A 23,443-nucleotide genomic window follows, 5' to 3' on the forward strand; every position below is an offset into this window, starting at 1 on the left:
TATAAGGGCACAGACACGCTGCCTGCGGAGTGCGAGACAGCTGAACAGGAAGTACATCCTTTTCTAGTTCACATATTTTTACCATGACATCTTGAAGAAAAAAAAAAGAACGCGCAATCACAGTGATGTTATATATTTATATTTCAACAGACTAGCACGCAGTTCTGCAAACCAAAACAGAAGCAAAAGCAAGTACAACGCGTGGCAGTGCGCAGGCGCCACACGCCCCCCGGGGACGGGCCCTCTCCTCGCTTGTTTTCTGCTCTGCCACCAACGTACACTTACTTACAGCCCGCCTAGCTCAGACTCACCTGGGGCCCAGCTATTCCCGAAGTCTTACCAACTGCTTCGGAAGGAACAGAAACAGATGGCTTACACCTTAGCAGAGATCACAGGGAGTGTAACTACAGCTTCTGACTTGTGCAGAGAAACAGGCACAGGCTCATTTCCTGCTGTGGTTTCATATTTGACAGAAGTTCACCGGAAACAAGTAGCTCAAGTGCTAGCAGCTTCTCGGCATCTCCCTTGAAGAGCTCTATCCTGGTACCTCTCCCAGACCCGAGCCTACACTCTCACTGACCTAAATAATCTGATACACCCGTAAGCGTGCCTTCGCTTCATATGTTAGGATACTCGAGCATAGAAGTTTCGAGACGCACTCTCTCCCACTGGCTTCCTCTTCTTTATGCCTTCATTTGCTCACAGGTGTGGTCTTTTCACAGTGTATCATGTGACCAAAAATTTTTTATTAATCTTTTTTATTGGTGTCAAAAGATAATTTCAAACAGACGGTTGTCTAGATATATATAAGTCTAGGGGACAGTGTTTCAGTATACAAATGTTCATTTTAAGGATTCGAAATTAAAAATACTGCCATGGCCTCCTTACACAACATCTGTTTTCCCAAATCAAAGAGTGGGGCATCATCATACTCTTAAATCCCCAAATATTAAAAATCTTGTCACTATTTTGTCCATATAGGGTAACAAAAGTATAAAGACATAAAGCATGTCTTGTTTTAATTATCTCAATGGTGAGTGCTTGCCTAGCAAGTAGGAGGCCCCGAGTTCAAGCCCCAGGCCTTCCACAAACAAGGAAAGCAAATGAAAGCAAAATACACAATGAATCTCGTGTACACTGCTTTTGGCACTAGTCATACAGAGAAATGGTCTTTGCAACTCAAAGACCTCACAGTCTTGGGATTAGACTGAAAATATTTTAAAAAGAACACCATGTCACATGATAGCACAGACCAGAGGGAAATGCGAGTTGATAGAACTAAGAAAATACTGAGGGTGGAGCAGTTCACAAATGAGGCTGCAGACGTGGTGGGATGTGAATAGAATAGTTTAGAAAATGAGAAAGAAGCAGTAGTGTAGGCGGGAGGAACGGACGGGGAAGGTCTAAAGTAGAGGCATTCATGCAGTGTCGCCAAGAGTACAGCTGTCTCTGAAGACTTTGAAGGTGTCAACTAGCTAGACAAATGGATCGGGTCTAATTCACTGCATCTGATTTACCAAATATCCAGACAGCGAGGAGTGCTACACCTTTCTCAAAATTACAAAAAACAAGGAGGAATGTCTCACAAAGGTCAATGCAGAATGCTGTAATAAATACCCACCAGATCTCTCCCATGTCGATAACATGATAAGGTCTTTACATTATAAACTTATCACACAATCGACAGTATGGCAATGTTTTTCTTTCTTACTGAAGAGGTAAGAAGATTGTAACGTGTGGTGGTTCATATTTCCACCCTCTGTAACTAACTTCAGGCAGGTCTTTCCCTGTGTCCATTGAGAATACAGAGCTCTGAAAAGTCGCCACATTCCTGCCGAACTTGAATCATTACACGTGTGGATAAAAGTTATCTCTTATGTGTCTCCATTTTGGAAGTGTATATTTATAAGAAACGGTTCACACATCTACCAAGTGTTCCTTTGTTCCCTGATGTGAGGAGAAAAAAAAAAAAAAAAAGCTGGGTTTTCATTTAGCCCTGTGAGAAATTTTTATAAGAACGTATTTCTTGTGGATGTCACATAAACCAGGAGGCTCTGAACCTCTTAAGCTCTGTTTAATGGTTCATAAGCATGATGGCAAGTACCCCTAAAGTCAGAGAAATTAGGAAGGATGGGAAAGAAAGAAATTGAAATAGCAGTTGGTACAGGCACTAGGAGGTATGAGGCTGGGGACACACAGTGGCTCCTCTTTTTTTTTTTTTTTTTTTTTTTTTCGGTAGTGGGGATGGAACCCAGAGGCATTGAATCTCCAGACTATACCCCCAGTCCTTTTTCTTAGTCTTTTTTTAAAAATTTTAAAACAGGGTCTCATTGAGTTGTGAAGGGCCTAAGTAGCTGAGGCTGTCCTTGAACCATGATCCTCCAGTCTCTGCCTCTTGAATGCTGGGGTTATAAGCCTGGGCCACCATGCCTGGTTAAAGTGGCCCCTCTTTAACACCACCTTCCTCCACCTTTCCACCCAAGCCTCCCCAGCCAAGCCGCTGCTCCTGCCCTCTATTAAAGTTGCAGTCTCATCAGAACTTCCATTTGTCCTGCACACCATTCTAGCTCCTACACTCTCTGTCTCAGGTCTCAATTCAAGATTTATTCATTGCAAGAAGCACTTTCTGTACTCTCTTCAACACACACAGCCCTTTACCTGCTTACATCCTTTTGAATTTTTTGTATTGTTTATACCTGTTGATACATTTTTTTCTTAACTATATAGGTTATTCTACGTTGATTGTAGTCTCAGCTCAATGATGTTTGATGGTAGGGACATCTAGTACAGTTTGTTAAGTTTATGATAACTGCAATGACTAATTCACTGAACAAATATGTATCACAGCCTCTCCTGTGCCACACCAGGTACCCAGAACACAGATGTAACAAGACAGACATGGCCCCTGCATCCTGGACAGGATGCCTGCAAGGCCCCTGGGCAGACACCTGCTTTTCATTTGTGAAACTATAATCTTACATTTTTCTTTTTCTAGGATGTCTTCTTCTGGCTTTCTTTCCACCCATTTTTTCCCTTTCATTTTGAACTCAAACACCAACCTAGGGTCTCTTCTAAGGCACTGTGCACACAGAAATGTGCTATTAAAATGAATAACTTATGGCTAGCAATGTCACACCCACATGACTTACTAGGTAACAACTATATCAAGTCAAGAGTAACAATAGACATTGTGTACAAAACTAGCTCTAGAGTATTAGCTAAAAATCCAGATAGGTATAACAATATTTTTTCACATGTTAAAGTAGAAAATACAGTACCAATATCTACCCAGAAAAAATATCAAACTCATGAACCACAGCATTCTCCTTGTAATCCCAGCATTTGGGAGGCTAAGACCAGAAAATCGCAGTTCGCGACAGTCTCATCTACTTAGTGAGTGCCTTCACAACTCAGTGAGACCCTATTTTAAAATAAAGAATTTAAAAAAGGGCTTGGGGCCAGGCATGCTGGAGCATGCTTGTAATCCCCGCACTTGGGAGGCTGAGACAGGAGGATCACACAGGTTCGAAGCCAGCCTCAGCTACTTAGTGAGGCTCTCAGCGACTTAGTGAGACCCTGTTTCCAAATAAAATATAAAATAGGTCTGGGAGTATAGCCTGGAGGTAGAGAGCCCCTGGGTTCCACACCCAGTACCACCAAAAACAAAACAAAACAAAACAAAAAAAAAAACCCTGGGGGTGGGGGCTTAACTTGGAAGTAGAATTCCCCTGGGTTCCATCCCCAGTATGCAAATAAATAAATAAATAAATTAATTAATTAAAAAATAGGGCTAGAGGTGTAGCTTGGAGTTATAAGGCCTCTGGGTTCCATCCTCAGTACCACACAAATAAAAAAAAATTATACTAGCCACTGAAGGGAAAAAATAGAATTCAGTTTAGATGCATTGAAAATATAATGTTGACACACAGTTGTATGATCCGGAACATTCTGGCACTGACCGCAGGATTCTTTTTTTGTCCCTACTGTGAGTTTTAGGGTGGGTTGAGTCATCTGACACTGTAAACCACCTCCCGGCTTCCCATCCTACTGAGCCACCTTCATGCCCAGAACCTGCCTCACCTGGTGGCACAGTTCTTCCCACTGCCTTTGCAGAAGCTCTATGCGCTCCTTGAGGATGGAGATGTCATCAGCACTGATGTAGGCAGACAGGGAGCCCCTCAGCAATGTCAGCTCTGCCAAGTCATCTGTCCAACTCCCAACTGCGTTTTCTAATTCCTAGATAAAACAAAAACAAACTTGAATCCCCATGGACATTTACTGTTGAAGATTTCTCAACTCTTTTTGGAATCCCCTCCAAATACAATTCTATTTCCACCTGCTCTGTCTGAACATCTAACGTGGGATCTGTTTTATTTTCTTCTTACAGAAATGTATAAATTGCCAAGTTCTTCTGATACCAGAATTGCTTGCAGAATCTTCCTACCATCAAGTTATCATCTCACTGTTTTTTAAAATGGTTTTCTTAAAGTTTTATTACTGTGTTGATCTTCAAACCAACTTTATAAGTCCCCAGCCCATTCTTCCTATGTTGCCCTGATTTACTGATCACACTAATGGAATAATTTCGAAGACAACTTCTAAGTTTAAATTTCATTTTCAAACACTATGAGTCATTGGATTTCATGATATATATTTATAATGTAATAATGAAGATTTATTATTACTAAATGAAAACTACTTCACTGGGCCGGGCGTGGTGGCGCACGCTTGTAATCCCCACACTTGGGAGGCTGAGACAGGAGGATCACGCGGGTTCGAAGCCAGCCGTGCTGGCTTAAGAGACCCTGTTTCCAAATAAAAATATAAAAATAGGTCTGGGAGTGTAGCCCGGAGGTAGAAGGGCTTCCAGGAACCCCAGTACCACCAAAAAAGAAAAAGAAAAAAAAAAAAAAACCTACTTCACTGAATATACAACTTCCTAAGTTTAAATTTCATTTTCAAACACAATGAGTCATTGGATTTCATGATATACACTTATAATGTAATAATGAAGATCTATTATTACTAATTCAAAACTACTTCACTGAATATACTATCCTCAAGATCAGAGATTTTTTTGAGTTACTGAAAAAAAAAGTTAGATACTCTGTCCATTTGGGGAATGACTTTAGGCAGGAAAAAATTTTTCATAACAATATTTGAATGAGTTGACATTTGCTTCTGCAGTGTTTTGATGGACGGCCGGTTTTGCAATTGGTGTAACTGTTGTTCCCTGCCAGCTGTTTTTAGATTCCAGCTAATTTAGTGTATGAATAGAAAATTTCATAAGGTTCGTTCCCTCTCTTCACACAGAAGACAAGTTTCCAAAGGCAAAAGTAATTAGCAATACTGTCTGAGGCTAACTTTTCAGGCAATTTAGGCAAACAAGGTTTTAGCCTGAATTTTCTAGGTAATTGCTTTGTTTTGCTGCTCAGGCTGGTTTGGGGAAGAGTAGCAGAGAACCAGATCAAAATGCATCCTTTTCACATGCAAACTCAGAAGAGGAGTATTTGTCAAGTATTTTGGGAAATGAGAAACAAGGTCCCATGGTAACAGTATCTGGCTGAAACATCAAACCATCCAGGTAAATTAAATCTGCAACATTTCTGTTTACATCTTTAGAGATATTAAATTGTTATGCTGGTATAAAGAGGTTTCTCTCTTTATACCAATTTCTATCACCCAACTCAGACATCAGATTTGGCATATGAATTTAATAATAGACAATAACATGATTGCCAGAAACCAACTGATTCAGCCTCTGTTAGGTGAATCAGTGTGGTGAATAAGCAGCCTTTAAATTGAGACAATCGTGATATTTACTGACTTTGAAAAGTTACTAAACTTCTAAAAGCCTTGGGTTTTCTAAACTGCAAGAGGGATATAGCAGAGAAGTGTTCTCTCAAGTGTGTGTTCAGGTCTACTGAAATACCGTTTTATAATCACTATCTCATAGGAGGAGCATAATGCCCATATTTACTTATCATATTATATTATTATTATTATTATTATTATTAATTAGTATTCGTGCTATGGGAGGTTGAACTCAGGGGTGTTCTATCTCTGAATGACACCCTAAGATCTTACTTTTTTGTTTGTTTGTTTTTGAAACAGTGTCTTTCTGGGTTGCCGAGAGTCTCCTTAAGCTGCTGAGGCTGGCCTCAAACCTTCAATCTTTTTCTCTCAGCCTTTCAAGTACTGACTGGGATTACAGGGATGCCCCACCACACCTGTCTAGAATGTTTAATAATATTCTTATAAAAGTATAACCTCAGGTATAAAATACCTATTTGTCTTTGTAATCTTCACAAACTTCTAAATGTAAACCTCAGAATATTTTACTCACCCTTCATAATGTAAATTGCACAACGCCCTGTCCCTCTCCCTCCCCGCCCTCCCCGGCTCAGCACAGTGACTGGATTTGATAAGTTTGTGTACGTACATCATGTCCATTGAGATGTTTCCCTCTTCAAGTCTTCCCCCCCTCCCATTCCCCTCAGTTAGGTCCCCTCCCTCGCTTCACTAAGGTTTCTCCTCCTTTGTCTGAAGCTCCTCCTGTGTCCCCAGTTCTCCCCAGCTTCCGCATATGAGGTAAAACATCTGACTCTTCCCCTTTTGTGATCGACTGAACTCATTTAACATAATGTTCTCCAGTTCCATACATTCTCCTGCAAATGACATAATTTTGTTCTTCTTTATGGCAAGATAGAATTCCACTGTGTATGTATCCCATAATTGTGTAATTCATTCATCTTAACAGCCTCTTTCAAGTTTCAAACAATATTCCTGAATGTAATATTAAAGGGAAATGTCTTATGTCCACGTTTTTTCATGATTTTCATACTTTCTTTAATGATGAATAACTCTGTATGTGAATATGAGTGTGTGTGAGTGTGTGTGTGTGTGTGTGTGTGTGTGTGTGTGTGTGTGTGTGTATTACTGAGGATTATACTAAGGGCATTCTGTCTCTGAGTTATATACCAGCCCTATTTTATCTTTTTTTTTTTTTACATGGTCTTGCTAAGTTATTGCAGGCTAGAATAGATCCTGGAATCTTCCAGTGTTTGCCTCCCAAGTACTGGGATTGTAGGTGTGTGCCACCAAACCCGGCTAAATTCATCACTCTTAAATGTCCATGACTCCTCAGCTAAAGCAAAACTTCTGATTAAAATCCATATCATTTACACATATGTAAAATTTTATCAGAATTATTCCAGAACAATAATTTGACAATGAATGGGAAGTTTTTCCCTGTTTAATATGATGTTGGCTGTGGGCCTATTGTATATTGCCTTTATGATATTGAGATTTGTTCCTTTTATTCCAATTTCTACAGTGATTTTAGCATAAATGGGTGTGGGATTTTGTTGAATGCTTTTTCAGTATCTATTGAAATGATCATAGGATGTCCATTAGACCATTTCTTTTCAATATAGTACTTGAGACTCTAGCCAGAGCAATACGGCAAGAGAAAGCTATCAAAAGAGTACAAACAGAAAAAGAAGAACTAAAACTATCCCTATTTGCAGATGACATGGTATTAGATTTCGAAGATCCAACAAATTCAACAAAAAACCTTATAAAACTGATCAACAAATTTAGCAATGTGTCTCGATACAAAATCAATCTTAAAAAATAAGAAGCTTTCCTGTATGCCAACCATAAGTCCACTGATAAAGAAATCTAGAAAATACTTCCACTCAGGATATCCCACACAAAAATAAAATACTTAGGAATAAACCTAACCAAAGAGGCAAAAGACCTCTACAAGGAAAATTATAAAACATCAAAAAAAAAAAAAGAAAGAAATCAAAGGAGACCTTAAGAGATGGAAAGATCTTTCATGTTCTTGGATAGACAGAATAAATATCATCAAAATGGCCATTCTTCCGAAGGTAACCTCCAGATTCAATGCAATATCCATTAAATTGTCAAGGTCATTCTTCACAGACATTGAAAAATCAGTTCATAAATTTATTTGGAACAACAAAAAACCCAGAATAGCCAAAGTAATTCTCAACAACAAGAACCATGTAAGAGACAACACAATACCTGACTTAAAACTACACTACAAATCCATAGTAATAAAAAAAATCATGGTATTGGCACAAAAACAGACACATAAACCAATGGAGCAGAAGAGAAGATTCAGAAACAAATCTGCACACTTACAGCCAATCGATTTTTGACAAGGGGGCCAAAATCAGACACTGGGAAAAAAAATAGCCTCTTCAACAAATGGTGTTGGGAAAACTGGTTACCCAAATATGCAGAAAAATTGAAATAAACTTTACTTTCTCACCCTGCAAAAGAGTCAATTCAAGATGAATTAAAAACTTGGAAATCACACCAAGACCTTGCAGCTCCTCAAAGAGGCATAGGTCTAACACTTCACCAAGACCTTGCAGCTCCTCAAAGAGGCATAGGTCTAACACTTCAATACATAGGCACAGATAAAAAAAAAAACTTTCTCAATAAGCCCTCAAAGGCACAAGATGTTAAAAAAAAAAGGATCAATACAGGATTGTGTGAAACTGAAGACCTTCTATACAACAAAGAAAACTATCAAGAAATTTAACAGAGAGTGAACAGAATGGGAGGAAATTTTTGCCAACTATTCCTCCAATAGAGAACTAATATCTAGAATATACAGAGAACTCAAAAAACTCACCTCTAAGAAAATAAATAACTCAATCAAAAAAATCAGCAAGTGAACTAAATAGACACTTCACAAAAGAAGAGATTCAAATGGCCAATAATTGTATAAAAAAAATTTCAACATCATTAGCAGTCAGAGAGATGTATCCAAACTACTCTGAGATTTCACCTAACTCCAGTTAGAATGGCAATCATTCAAGACACAAAAACAAATGCTGGCAAAAATGTGGAGAAGTGGGAACTCTAATATATTGTTGGTGGGATTTTAAATTAGTGCAACTACTTTGGAAACACTGTGGAGGATACTCAGAAGAATGGGAACAAACCTACCATATGATCCAGCGATACTAGTTCTGGGTATCTATCTACCCAAAAGAATAGAAACCAAACTACCAAACTAATGCATGCATATCTGCGTTCATAACTGCACAATTCACAATTGCCAAATGGAACCAGTCAAATGTTCATCAGCAGATGAATGGATTACAAAACTATGGGTTATGTACACAATAAAATTTTACTTAGCCATAAAGAAGAACAACATTATGTCATTTGCAGGGAAATGGACAGAACTGGGGAACATTGTGCTGAGATTAGTCAGACACAGAACATAAGAAATCAGATGCTCTCCCTAATATGCAGAAGCTATGGAGAAAAAGGGTCACTGGAGGAACTGTAGACGAAGAAGGAGAAACCATAGATGAGCAAATAAGGCAACCTGAGGGAGATGTGAAGAGGGGGGAGGGAATTCCCTAATGTACATGACGCATATTCATTCATATATCAAAGTCAATCAGTAAGCCAAACATGAGAAGGAGGGAGGGGGAAGAAATGGGGTGGGAACTGGGGAAGGCTAAATGAGTGAGGTGTGCATGTATGACTCTACCATCTTGTACTCCGTTAAGAAGTATGACTACAAGGCACCAATAAACAATTTAGAAAATTTTTAAAAAAGAAAATTAAGGGGGAACACAAAAGCATATACAATTTGAAAGAAAAGTCTTTATAAAGGCGCTTTAGACATGATGAGCACCTTGCCCAGCAGGGAGCTGCTGGCCTGGTGCTCCACCGGTCTAGACAGGTCTGAATGAAGTAAATCCCACAACCACTAAATCATGCTGGTCCTCATGGGCTCACAATGCAGGGAGTGGTCTGTATTAGCCTCTGATTTGCTTCCAAGTGTGAGTTGTGGTGTTGATCATCAACTTTAGTTAGAGGTCTGAGTAATTTAAGGATTGAGTGACTCTTTGCATTAGATGAGATCAGCTATTTTTCCTGCTATCTTAGCAGTGTGTGGAGGGCAGGGCATGTTCTTCCACTGTGGATTTTCTAGGCTGCCAATCCTTCTTCCTGTAAGCTAGATTTTTTTGGCTAGACTGACTTCCCTCCACCTCCAGTGTGAATGCCTTTTTTTTTTTTTAATTGCTTTTATTGCTCATGACTGAGCTTTTAAAGATCTTTTATGTTGTGTTTTACATTTTCAGTTGCTGACTCGAGGGAATTCATAAAAGAACCCATCCTTTCATCAACTGTAAAAAAATCAGCAAAGCAAATTTTAACTAAGAGGTGTCTGTCCTAAAATAATTTCCCAGATCTCCCCTCTGCATGCAACAGCCAGAGGGGTCTGCCTGGATGACGCTCGTAGGCATTTTCCCAGCAGGTAGACGGCGAGGACAACGTCCATCCAGTGACTTACCTTGCAGCGCATCTGTTCTGTGTGGAGCTCCTCGTGATGGTCTGGCAGAGGCTGGGCAAGCTTCTTTTTGAAATTTCGGAGTTTCTCCAGAGAATCAGCGATTACTTTCTCACATTTTTCCCAGTCCTATCATGGAAGACAAAAAGGGCAAAAAAATTTTTCTTTGACTTTTCTGGTAAGAAATTGGAATAAGGAAAAAGAAGAAATACTTTTTTTTTTTAATGGCCAGAGAAAGTAAGTCACATTGATGAATCTTGAGAGGGTAGGTCAATACCCCATAGCCGTGGCTGGCAGCATGTTGGGGTCATTGGAAGAGCTGAGGTCAAGTCTGACTCTGTGGCTTGGTTACCGTGTGGCTGTAATAAGTAGGTGATGGTCTGTACCTCCATTTTTCCTATAAAATGGAAATAATAAGCTGGGCCCGATGGCACATGCTTGCAATCCCAGCATTTGGGAGGCTGAAACCGAAGGATTGTGGTTTGTAGACAGCCTCAGCTACTTATTGGGGACCTTTGCAACTCAATGAGACCCTGGTTCAAAATAAAGAATAAAAAAAATAAAATAGGGCTGAGAGTGTAGCTTGGAGGTGTAGAACGCCCCTGGGTTCCATCCCCAGTACCGAAAAAACAAAAACGGAAATAATACAAACTTTCTATAATAGAGGGGAATTTAAAGTAAACAACGAATGCCAAAGCACCAAGCACAGTGCCTAGAAAATCACGGGTACTCCAAAATGCTCTCCTCACCCGGTCTTCCTGCAGAGGTGGGAGTGCACTCTCTTTCCTAACCCCCACCACTGCATCCAATGTCTCCACTCTCCCAAACATGCTAGAAGGGATTAAAAAAAAGAGGATATGGGATCCCTTTTAGGACAAAATGCATAAGAGTAGGGAGGAGAAGAAAGATAGATGTAAACAAAATATAACCCTGACTTGAACTCAACTCCTAAGTAGGATAAGCCACATGGGTTTGACATGATACAGAAGTGGAAGCACACGGCTGTCATGAGCATAGCATTTGACTGACCATCTTATTACTGCTGAAATATGTAGCCAAGGGTTGGATTTAACAAATAAAACCCCATACGAACAAGACGTGGTTAGAAGAGAGATAATGCACAATTTAAAAATATATAAAAATATATAGTATATAAAGTATTATAAGTATAGTATTATTATATTTAAAGCATCTCTATCCATATATATTATGTATAATATATATATAAAATATGTTATATGTATTATATATAAAATAATATGTATATAAAGTCTGGGATGCCAAGTTGTGGTAAGTGCTCGGGGAAACAGAGCAGAGTACACGGTAGGAAGGGGAGCTTAGAAAGTTAGAATGTGTGGGATTACTGTGGACTCACAAGAGAAAGCATGCATTGTGCGCTTCTGTTTCAAAAGGTAGCAAAGTTTACCTTGGAGAAGATAGTAGAATTTAGACGGTAGAATAAGAAAAATTGCACCTTTTCACTCTATTTCACCTGAATTTGTTTTTATGGTACATGTGTTTCTTTTACAAAAAAACCAAAAGAAAAAAAAATGAAGGAATCCACAGTGGGGATTGATTCTACATAGCGCCCTATTTACCAGTTAACTGTTATTCGGTGTCTTGGGAACATTGAAGAGCAAATTCAATAAAGACAAATCTCCTTAATTTTTTCCAGTGCTGCCCGTATTGTCACCTGTGCATGCCTGACCTCTGCACCTCTGGTCTTCCTCTTCAGTGGTAAATTACTGAGCTCCAAAGAAAAATAACAAGTATGCCAGCTAGAACTACTCTGAGTAGCTAGCATTGTGCCAAACCATATTGCATTTTCTTCTACAATATCTATTCCATCATTCCTAGTCTTTCCTTGTCTGGATTCTTCCTGTCTTCTCTCCTGACACTTTATTTATTTGCACAGCAACCAACAGGTGCTATTACTGCAACTACAATAATTGTCTATAACCCCAAGTGTCATATTGTTATTAAAACAAAGTGGGGACTAAGCCAGGCACAGTGGTATATGTTTGTAATCCCAGTACTTGGGAGGATGAGATAGGAGGATAGCAGGTTCATGGCCAGTTTCAGCAACCTAATAAGAACCTCACCAACCTAGTGAGACACTGTTTCAAAATTTAAAAAATAAAATAAAATAGGGCTAGAGGTATAGCTCAGAGGTAGAAGGCCTCTAGGATCCATCTCCAGTACCACCAAAAATGAATAAATAAATAAATAATAAATAAAGCAAGCCTGGGGATTGTAGCTCAAAGGTTCAATCCCCAGCACCTCCCCTACACACACACACACACACACACACACACACACACACACACACACACTTCCAATTCACTGTCTCTTGGTTTCCAACTGAATGGAAAATTTGGCCCAGATTCTCATTTCTCTTTAAACTTCCTCCATGGAACTTCCTAGAGTAATATAATCACATTCTCTCCTCCCAATTACCAAAAACAAATAAAAATTCAATAAGACCAAAATCAAAAACTCTTCAACTATCATCACAATTTTGCTCTAATGCCCCCTTGTTTTTGAAATATCTCTGTGTTCCCAGAAATAATTAGTTCATCAAAGTTCGGCAAGGAAAGAGTGGATAAAATGATCCTTCCTACTGCTTAAATTGAACAAACCCTTCTGAAATAAATCAGCATGTACCTGAAATATATCAACACTCAGTCAATAACTATTCATTGATCTAACAGAGAAAAGGATGGCTTATTTTGTGAAAAAAATTAAAATATGTTAGTAAAATAGAGAAGCGCTGGATATGGAATTATAATGATTAATTTTTGACATAAAATACTTGCATCATTTGGTTAAAAGCTAAAAATAGGTAAGTATTCTACTAGTGGTGAAAAGGTATACTAAAATGAGGCTGAATAACATTAAAATTTAGATGAACAAATTCATAAATACTTCTTTGGCAAATGAGAGGTGGCGTATGATTCAAAATAAAATAAACTTTAAAAAGATAAGAATAGGGTTTCCTGTTTCCTAGGATGACTTAAGACTGTGAAGCTCTAATTAAGTCTTTTTACTGGGTGACTTATAAGGTCATAATTTGATGTCATGGTCTGCACACATCAATCAAAATGGATGTTTTATGCATTCACCAACAGACAGTACAATCAAAGGCTATGATGCAGACATCATGCCTTATTAAGCTTTGGAAATGTCTCCAAAAATCACATCACAAATAAAAAAAACTATATGATTAATGCCTTCTCCACAGAGCAAGTTGCAATATTTTAAATCCTTTCCTGAAAGCAAGAAGAATTAAGCATATCATATGAACAATGAATTGTGCTTTGTGCAAATAATGGTGATTTATAGATCTTTAATCGCATTTTTGATTGATTGCTTCCTACCTGGAAAGTCATCTACTATTAATAAATTTCTGTAGAACAAACCAAATGGGTGTGTATACTTTAAGCAATAAAAAAGTAAAATCTGTTCCATTAACTTTAATTGTTACCTTCGATCCAAACAGGTAAACTACATTTAGTAGATAATCTCATTAAAGTATTGGTGATTATCGACCTACTGAAACTCTTAACTATGTTCACTTTTGAAAAGGAAAATAACATCGACAATGATATTGCCATTTATTTAGTGCTCAATATGAGCCAGGAAAAATACATAAATTATTGTCATCATTATTGTCGTCATATGGCCATAAAGGAGGTAGAGTAATATTCACTCTACAAAAAAACTGAGGCTCAGATAGTCCTGTTAACCTATCTAAAGGTTACTATGGTTTCTCACTCAATTTTATCTGAACCTAGAGTCCATGCTCTTTTTAAATGATTTACCTATGTCTTGTAGGTAGAATTTGAGGGTGAGGGAGAAAAACTCCCTGTGTGAGGTGTGGGGTTAATATACATCTTGGAGAATTCATTACACAGCAGCCCTGCTTGGATATAGTAAGCCAACTTGGGAGCATCATTTGGGCTGTGTTTCCTCTGCTATAAAATAAGAGATATCAATCTTGAGAACCATTTTGGAGTCTTAGATTAGGGAGTGGCGTCTATTCTTTGAATTTCTGTCTGGCTTTATAAAGCCATTCTATGGCTAAGCTTTAACACTGGGCATTAATCAGAATTCATAGCTCAGACGGTCTTATTAAATTACTTTGTTGGGGGGAGGATTTTCCTGAAACTTGACATGCTGAAAATTGGGAAACTGTTCCAGTTCCTGCAAGATAGGACAAAGTCTTAAATAAAATGCGAGAGACCAACATACTCCAGAGTCGAACCCAATGATTTTACTTGCATGAGAACCATGGGAGGAGAGAGGACGGCTCTGCACAGGGAGTATTCCACTGAACTTACTTTCAACAAAAAGGCCAGTTTTTTCTTCTGGTCTTCCAGATGTACACTGGCTGCTTTCCACTTCTCTTGGATGTCTGTGAGTTCCATCTGCAGGGCGGCCTCAGCTGCACTGTCTGCGGAGAGGAGGAGCTGCTTGCCGGCCTCCACGGTCAAGATATAGCTGCCTTGCTGTCTTAGGAACACCTTTTCTTTGAACTGAAAGGAAACATCCATTTTTGCCTATTTCAGTTTTTCTTCATCATCCCCCTATTGTGAGTATTTTTAAATGACCCCCTACATGATCATATATAGCATGTCCTCTTTCTTCCAACAAGCAGGGAGAGCTGGTATTTTGTACAATAATGAACTGTGGATAATGGATGGAAGTACACCAGAGAGGGGTTTTCTTTCTGCCCTCAAATTAATACAGTTGTGGTGCTAGATTAGATCTGATAAAACTGATGCACAGGGGCTACAGAGGGACCTGTGATTCAGCAATAGGGTGCACAGACAGACTTCCTCAGAGTGGGAAGGTCGACTGAGTCTTGAAAGACTTGTGAACACATCCTGGATGAGATGTGATGAGTCTGACCAGGAGTGGAGGAGAGAACACCTTCCTATAGGGCAGTGAGGATGGACACATTCACTCCCTAAGAGAAATGGGATGAATTCAGAAGACGGGTTGTGGTTTGAGAGGCTGGAGCAGGGTATGCATGTATAAAAATGGCAGGACATGAGGTGAGACCCCCAACTTGCACAGGAATTTGTTTTCTTTAATAAAAGTGATGGAGATTCACAGAAGTGAATGCATTTGGATTAAAGTTGTAATAAAAGCATTCAGTGGCAGGGTAGAAAGTGGACTCGAGGGGGGTGCAGTGGATATTCTGAGTGTGGTTAGAAAGCTCTCATCTATTTAGGCAAGGAATCATGGATGCTCCCTCTATGGCGGTGGCCATGGGCTGCAGACTTGTGGCAGGTTAAGTATGGGAAATAAGAGAGAAGGAAGAGGATGGTTCTGAAATGACCATAGAGTTTCCAGGCTGGTAGACCAGATGGCTGGCGGGAACATTTCCTTAGGCTGGGGACATGGAAATGGGATTCTAGTCCAGAGACCAAGAGCTCTTCTGTTGGGATGCTCAAGGTTCATGATATCTGTAACACACACAGATCTCCATCTAAGAGGTGGCTAGACACATGAATTGAGTCCTCAGCAGCAGAAGGAGACCAGAAGATGGCCAATTTATCCCTCCTCTGCTGGGAGCAGGTAGTTGCACTCATGATGGTGGGTAAGTTCTCCCAGAGAAACAGAGAGGAGAAAGGAACCTGAAAACAGTGGCCTTTCAAGGAAGCAAGCCCGTGAACAAAGTGGGAAGGACTCTGAGAGTGGTAGGAGGTTAGCTGTCTCAGAGGCTGCATCCCCAAGTTCCCAGGCTGGTGGAACTAAGAGGCTATGGGGAAGGGGCAAAGAACTCAAGGACAGACCCTGTTGCCTTCTCTGGAGTGCTTCAGGGACACTTACACTGCTCGTGAGCCAAATCTACATGATGGACACATGGTTTCCTGCCCTTGCCATTGCTCTGCGTCCACACTGGGCTACAGGAGGGGTCCCTGGGAACAGTTAACAGCTACTCTGATCCCTCCATCCAATATGGGTTGGCAAGGCCAGCGTTTTGGATATTTCAGTTGACATTTTAGCACCGTGTTGGTCCTAATTCTAATGTCACTCTAGCATCCTTGGGAAAGAAGCACTGAGGCCAAGGTCCAGTGAGCAGTCAGAAGCCCAGAGGAGGTTTGATGAGGGTGTGTCCTGCATCTTACCTGCACTTCATCAAAGAGGGTCCTCACTTGCTGCAGTGGTACAGGGATGCTTCCGAGACCTCCCACGGGCATGGAGGACACTTCAACCAGCCACTTCCGAAGCTTTTCTGCCATCTCCCTATAGCGTTGCCACTGGCGAATCTGGCTGTCGATGATCCCCCGCCTCTGCTGGGCCCTGCGAATCACTCCCTGCCACTGATTACTGAGGAGCGTCAATTTCAGGTTGAACTCATCCCTGGGGAGGGATTGATGACATAGTAAAAAATATTATTATCATGGATGGAGTCAGTGTGCTTGTTCTCAGCGATCACCTGAGATCAGTTCCTCTGAAAAGTGATCAAAGGTCCAATACTTAAAGTATTTACCAGAGCTTGGCATGGTGTAATCCCTGGTATTCATGTAAGCTGGGCAACTGGAATCTCAAAATAAACATTTAAAGAAGGTTGGGGATATAGCTCAGTGGTGAACTGCATGGCTGACATGTGCACGGTCCTAGGTTCTAGCCTAGGACCATGCATAAATACATACATACCTATATCCATACACATATTAGTTTGTGAATAAATTAATAATGATTTCGAAAAATTATGTCAACCTCTGGGATTGGGTCTACAGACAGTTAATCTTAAGAATTGGATTATCGGTGTCTGCAAATGTGAATGTTTCCATGTCTCGGTCCAAGCTGAAGCAAATCTATGACAAGGTCATTGTCAACCACTCTCTCCCCGAGTGTGTGAGAGGGAGGAAAAGAACCACGGGAATTGCCCGAAAGCCTGAGCAAACCTACAGCCACGTGTGGAGCCGGCGACCACATCTGGTGTGCACCACAGCCGGACGGAGTGCAGCAAAGCTTATTTATACACTCTGTCTGCAGCTCTAACTACAAACCACTCTGGATGGCTAAAACTGTGCTAATTTAGGTAGAAGCACAAGCCATTTATTTTTTTTAATTTATTGTTTGGTGGTACATTGTTTGGGTGGAACCCAAGGGTTTTTCTACCTCTGGGCTATATTCCCAGACCTATTTTATACTTTATTTGGAAATACGGTCTCACTAAGTTGCTAAGAGCCTCACTAAGTAGCTGAGGCTGGCTTTAAACCTGTGTGATCCTCCTGTCTCAGCCTCCCAAGTGCTGAGATTATAAGTGTGCGCCACCATTTGTAATCCCAAGTACCATGGTATTTAGGATTACTTGCTCTCTCATTCTGAGAATAGATCTTGAACACAACTACTTGCATGTTGATGGCAACTTCTGTATTTGAGTGGAAATTACACACACACACACACACACACACATATATATACATATACATATATATATATATATATATATATATGATCATAGTAGAATCCAAATGTGGTAAGTTAATTTCATGATACTTCCTGAAAAGTTGTAAGTATCTGTCAACTCAGAAAATATATAACTGTAGGACTTCAGAATATGGAAAGGTCCTTCTTTCCGTAAGAGGTGACAACCCAAGATCTCTCTGGAGCCCCGTCCTCACTGTATACCATTATGCTGTCTTGAGCTATCTATCAGCACAAGGAACTACTTAAGGCGTAACTTCTTCCAAGTGTTGAAAGCAAAGCTCTAAAAAAATAACTTGAAAATTAACTTTTAAAACACCAATACAGTTGTCATCTGGAGACTTCCTCCTGTCATCAGGCTCTCATCTGATTTTTTTTTCACCTGCATCTTTCAAATTTCTTTATCCCCATATCCAACCCTACCGTTTTTATCTCTTTAGTATTTTTCACTGAATGCTAACATTTAAAACTTAATAGTTGTTGGCTAGCACGGGAATTTTACATTTTATTTTACTTAATGACTTGAGTGTTTATAGACTTGTTATAATGTTGGCTAAAGGATGATAAAGCAAATGATAAATGTTAATTGCATTTGAATTTGCTTTTTTTAAGGTATTAAATTCTCAGTAAAGTTCACATTTAAGTTTGGCTTGTTTAGAAAAGAATAAATATGATCTCACGTTTTGTTGTTCCAGACTTAACCATGAAAATCTTTCATGTACTTCCAAAGAAATAGCCACTTAAAACTGAAATTGCTTCCAAAACATTAAATGCAAAACTCACAATAAAAATGATTTATATACTAACTTTTAAAAAAATACACTAAGTTAATTTTAATCACAACTACTGGTCCTAAATATGGGAAAGACGTACGTATGTGATAAAACAAATGAGGTTAATTTTCCCAGTGTCACCCTGGAAAGTAGAAGAGTGAGAATAAATGTTGTTCCTGAGAAATGTAAATATGGTATGAAATTGATAGTTCACAAGCCATAAATTTGAAAAGAACCCATATTTTTACCTCTGATTTTTTAAAAATAAATAACTTGGTATGTAAATGAAGAGAAAGTAGGATTTCTGGATGAATGCAACTGGAATTAAGGTGGCAAACCATTTCTGAACATGGAGAAAGCTCCATGGGATGGGGAAGCTGCCCGGCATAATCTCAGTACCGACTGCAAACTGGACACTAGCACCAGGCCCAATCCTGCTGCCTCGGAGTTACACGACCTTGGTCAAATCAGTTCACATTTGTGGGTCTCAGGTTTTTCATCTCTAAGTAAGAAGATGGAAGAGCGCTATCTATGCTCCTTTTAGAAATAAAATTTCTATAATTGTATGAGAATATTAGAAGCATCTGTTTATGGACCATTGATACAATTCTTTCTGATCTATTCATTAATTCCAGTCCCTTCAGATGATAGCGAAGGTTGGCTAGGTGATTTCCAATTACTCTATGTCCTTCATATCATATAATAGCCACTCTCTAAAAAGACTCAATACTCAAGTCTTTCCTCCAATTACTGAGGCTCCACGATAGGACAATTGCCTTCGGAAGATTGGCTATATGCCCTTTAATCTGCTCATTAAAAAGAAAATGACTAATTTACTGAACCTTTCTTCATGATAATTTGTCAAAGATCCTACCTGTCATCAACTTGACCTTGTTCTAGAAGACGTTGCCCATCAGTAATGATTGAGTGTAAAATCTGCTGACGACTGAACATCTCCGCTTGAAACAACTGTAATTTTAAGAAAAGAAGAGGGACATACTTTAGAGTTCCTAATTTTCCTTACCAGTTCTCTGATAGCTTTCCAAATGCACTGATCTTAGCAAAGCTATGATAAGCATCTCCAGCTAAATCAGGAGATGTGTGAAATCTGCAGTGTAGGGATGACTTATTTTTAAATCATCAATTAAGATAGGCTGACAGATAAAGTTTAGTTCTGGTTTTACTAAAACCAAGTGAATAAAAGTAGACTTATGCTTCTCTACTTATGCTTCTTTTCTTTCTTTTGAAAGTACCTAATAAGGTAAGTTAGTGCACAATTTGTGTTCTGGGCTTTCTGACCTCACTGTTTCTCCATTTAATTAGGTCAACAAAATTATTTCACCGCTAAAAACAAAATCAACAAAAAGGTCTTTTGAATTGCTTCCATTGTTTTCCAAACAGTTTTGTTGAGATGCAACTCACTTGCCAAAAAATAAAATTAATCATGTAAAATGTCTAACTTAATAACCTTAGAATTCAGACCTATTAAATATCACCATAATCAACTTCAGAACATTTTCGTCACCACCCCCCGAACTCTGAACTCCTTAGCAATCATTCTCTATTTCTTCCTGGCCCTCAGCACTAAGCACCCACAACTCTACCTTATGTGTCCTATAGCTTGCTTATTCTGGACTTTTCATATAAATGGAACCATTTAATATGTTACCTTTTGTGACTTGTTATTTTTATTTGACATGTTTTTAAGATTCATCCATGTTACAGTATGTCTCAGGATCTTGTTCTTTTATATTGCTAAATAACACACTATTAGATAGATATATTAATTTTATTTATCCATTTACCAGTTGATGAACATTGGGTTGTTTCTACTTTTTGTCTAATGTGTAAATATGTTTCATTGATCTTGGAGATATACCTAGAAGTGGAATTACTGGGTTACATGGTTCTTAACATTATATGAAACTATCAAACCATTTCCAAAGCAGCTTCACCATCAAACTTTCTCATTCAGCAATGTAGATTGTGCCACTATATTCATAACCTCTCAGTTACTTATCATCTTTTACAATGAAGACATCCTAGTGGGTGTGAAATGGTGGTACCTCCTTGTGGCTTTGGCCCAGGCCTTTTATGCCATCATCTGTAGACTCAGTAAAGCTGGATTAAAAATAATTTATACATCTTTAAATTTCTTTTTTTTTAAATATTCAGCACAGTGTTTTAAATTTTGTGCTTTAAACTTTAAGTTCTTCTTTGCTCTTAGGTAAATCCCATCCTTCTGTGCACATATATTTCATGAACAAATGGAGGAACCAAGTTATACCAGGAAATAGCAAAGTAGGGATGGAGCTGGTGAATTAACTTGTTAACTATTTGTATAAAAGTTCTCTCTCTGTTTCGTGAAAAATAATTATAATGCAAGTTCATCAACAGGTACACTTGAAGATATTTGACAGCTTTGTTTCCTGGTGTACAATTCATATATACTTTTTAAAGAACAAACAATGTTTATTTATCGAAGTCTCATAGTCAATGCATGTTCTCTTCAGTGATTAGCCTTGGCAGTGTCAATGTGGTCTGCGGTGCAAATATGAAAATTGTCGAGTGTATGCTCTCCTTCTATTCTCCCTGCTCCTACCCCCATCTGCAGTAAGTAGCCGCTGACCTCAACTCTGGCACTCCACAACGCACGGTATTAGTGTCTGACATGTGCCTATAACAAGCAAGAAGCCGAAGACTGGACCACAGCTTTGTAATTGAAACAGAAAAACTTCAAGCTTCAGCCAGAAAGTTCAACCAATACATGCATGTGCACAGACAAGACACAGCGCGGTGCATTTCCTGTGTGGTGTTTTGCAACATCTGCCAAGGGCTTGAAATGCTTTGCCCCCGAAAGCTACTGGCACAGCTTACCTCATGTGCTCTTTGCTGTTCCAAAAGATGCTGATAATTGCCTGAAATCTCCACTGCTAACTTTTGTTCCGTTTGAACAAGGAATTCCATCCATGTTTCACATTTCTCCAAGAAAGTCTGATGTTGTAGCAGAAATGACTGCAGCTTGCTGATGGAACCAAGGACAAGAAAGAATGGTTATGAATCTAGCAGAGAAAATTATGTGAAAAAAAATCTCTGCTTCCAATTTTAAGAGAACCGCCACAATGATTTTAGGTTATGTCTGTATGTGGCAAAATTTTAAAAAAAGGAAAATACCCCAAAAAATGAAGAGAAAAATTGAAAAAGTTACATGTTTAAATAACAAAAATTATGTATGTCCTGTTAATAAATATTTTTACTTAGAAGAGTTTTCTAGTTGGGTGCAGTGGTGCATGCCTGAAATCACAGTATTTGAGAGGCTAGAGACAGGAAGATAGTAGGCTTGAGGCCAGTGTGCAGTAACTCGAGGAGACCCCATTTCAAAGTAAAGAACAGAAAAAGGGCTGGGGTTATAGCACCAAGGCAGAAACCTCCTGGGTTTAATCCTTAGTACCAAATGCACACACACACACACAAGTTTTTGTTTAGTTTTACATATGAGAAACCACATTGTAATTTAATTTTACAGTTCAAATTTTCCAGTATTACTGGAAAGGCCTCGAATTTATAAATACACACAGATCATGAACTTTTCTTCTACTGATATATTGGTGCTGTGATTTGAATGTGTCCCCTCTAAAATTGGGTTGTTGAAACTAAATGGCTAATGTGATAGTGTTAGGAATTGGGACTTTTAAGAGGTCGTGAGGGCTCCCATTCATGACAGGGATTAAAGCCCTGGTCACACAGCCTTGCGCTCTTGCCCTCTGGCCTTCCCCCATGTGAGTACACAACATCTGCCTCTCTGCAGGATAGAGCAGGAAGGTGCCATATGGGAGCAGAGGACAGTTCTCAGTGGCAACCAAACCTGCAGGCATCTTAATCTTGGACTTCCCAGACTCTGGAACTATGAGAGAATGAACTTTTTGTCTTTACACATCACCCCCATCTGTGATTCTTTTGCTACAGCAGCACACAACAAAGACAACCAGACTGGCCAAGCACATGTCTCACCTGAACCTTTCTGTAGTCTGAGAGGAGATCAGAGACCAGTGGCGGTTAAGATTCTGCATCCTTTTGATTTCCTTGTCATTCAGAGGTAACCTATATCCCAGCTCATTTAGACGGTCTAAATCTGGATCCATGCTGCTGAACTTCAACATCTGCCCCTGCAAGTGAGTGGAAGAGCAAGCTCAGCACCACTGTTGGGAAAGCCGGAGCTGTTTTAAACCATACAGGGAATTTCCGACTCTAAGAAGTTGGTCTTGCGTCTGCTGTGCACTTCTAGGCCACTGGCTTGTAATCTCCAGAGAGGCAAAGAGAGAAATCCGATCTCATTTTCAGATTACACTGCTGTGGTTACTAATGCTGCTCAGCTACTTCTTATCCTTTGCTGCCTATTAGCAGGTTACAAGTATTATCTCACTGATATGTTTTATTTAATCATATGTAATTCTTGATAGAAGGAATAAAGGATGAAAATTATGCTGATGACCAAAAATTCTTATGTTTTACTCTTTATTTGTAATTCATTCATGATAATGTACTTCTTTATGATTCAGTAATAAAAATAGTTACAACAGCATAGCTAACATTTACTGAGTTCTTATCATGAATCAAATATTGTTACAATAACTTGATAAGTAGTAACTCATTTTATCATCAAAACGATCCCATGAGGTTAAGTACCACTGCCATAACCTCTTTAAATATGAGCAACGAGAGGGACAGAATTTAAGTAAATTGCTTACAATTATCCAGGTTTTAAGCAATAGAGCTCAGTTAACAAAAGCTGGCTGGGATCTTGCTAGATGGAGTACAATTTCACTTGAGCTTTGAGATACCCCCAAATTGATTTAAAAGCTTCAGTGTTAGA

At 39.1% G+C, this 23,443-nt stretch overlaps 1 protein-coding gene across 3 annotated transcripts in view; it reads right to left on the reverse strand.

Moving 5' to 3' along the window:
- Nucleotides 1-23,443, reverse strand: part of SYNE1 (spectrin repeat containing nuclear envelope protein 1) — a gene marked incomplete at both ends in the record, with an annotated part of 486,197 nt that overhangs the window by 59,620 nt on the left and 403,134 nt on the right. For all 3 annotated transcript variants that reach the window (XM_080699888.1, XM_080699887.1, XM_080699889.1), the window contains 7 exons: nt 4,081-4,236; nt 10,355-10,480; nt 14,692-14,886; nt 16,489-16,723; nt 19,445-19,539; nt 21,448-21,595; nt 22,582-22,736. In XM_080699888.1, coding sequence (XP_080556014.1) covers nt 4,081-4,236; nt 10,355-10,480; nt 14,692-14,886; nt 16,489-16,723; nt 19,445-19,539; nt 21,448-21,595; nt 22,582-22,736 — 1,110 coding nt within the window. The remainder of the gene's footprint in view (nt 1-4,080; nt 4,237-10,354; nt 10,481-14,691; nt 14,887-16,488; nt 16,724-19,444; nt 19,540-21,447; nt 21,596-22,581; nt 22,737-23,443) is intronic.

The sequence above is a fragment of the Muscardinus avellanarius genome (assembly GCF_963383645.1).
Source record: "Muscardinus avellanarius genome assembly, chromosome: 8".
Taxonomy (NCBI): domain Eukaryota; kingdom Metazoa; phylum Chordata; class Mammalia; order Rodentia; family Gliridae; genus Muscardinus; species Muscardinus avellanarius.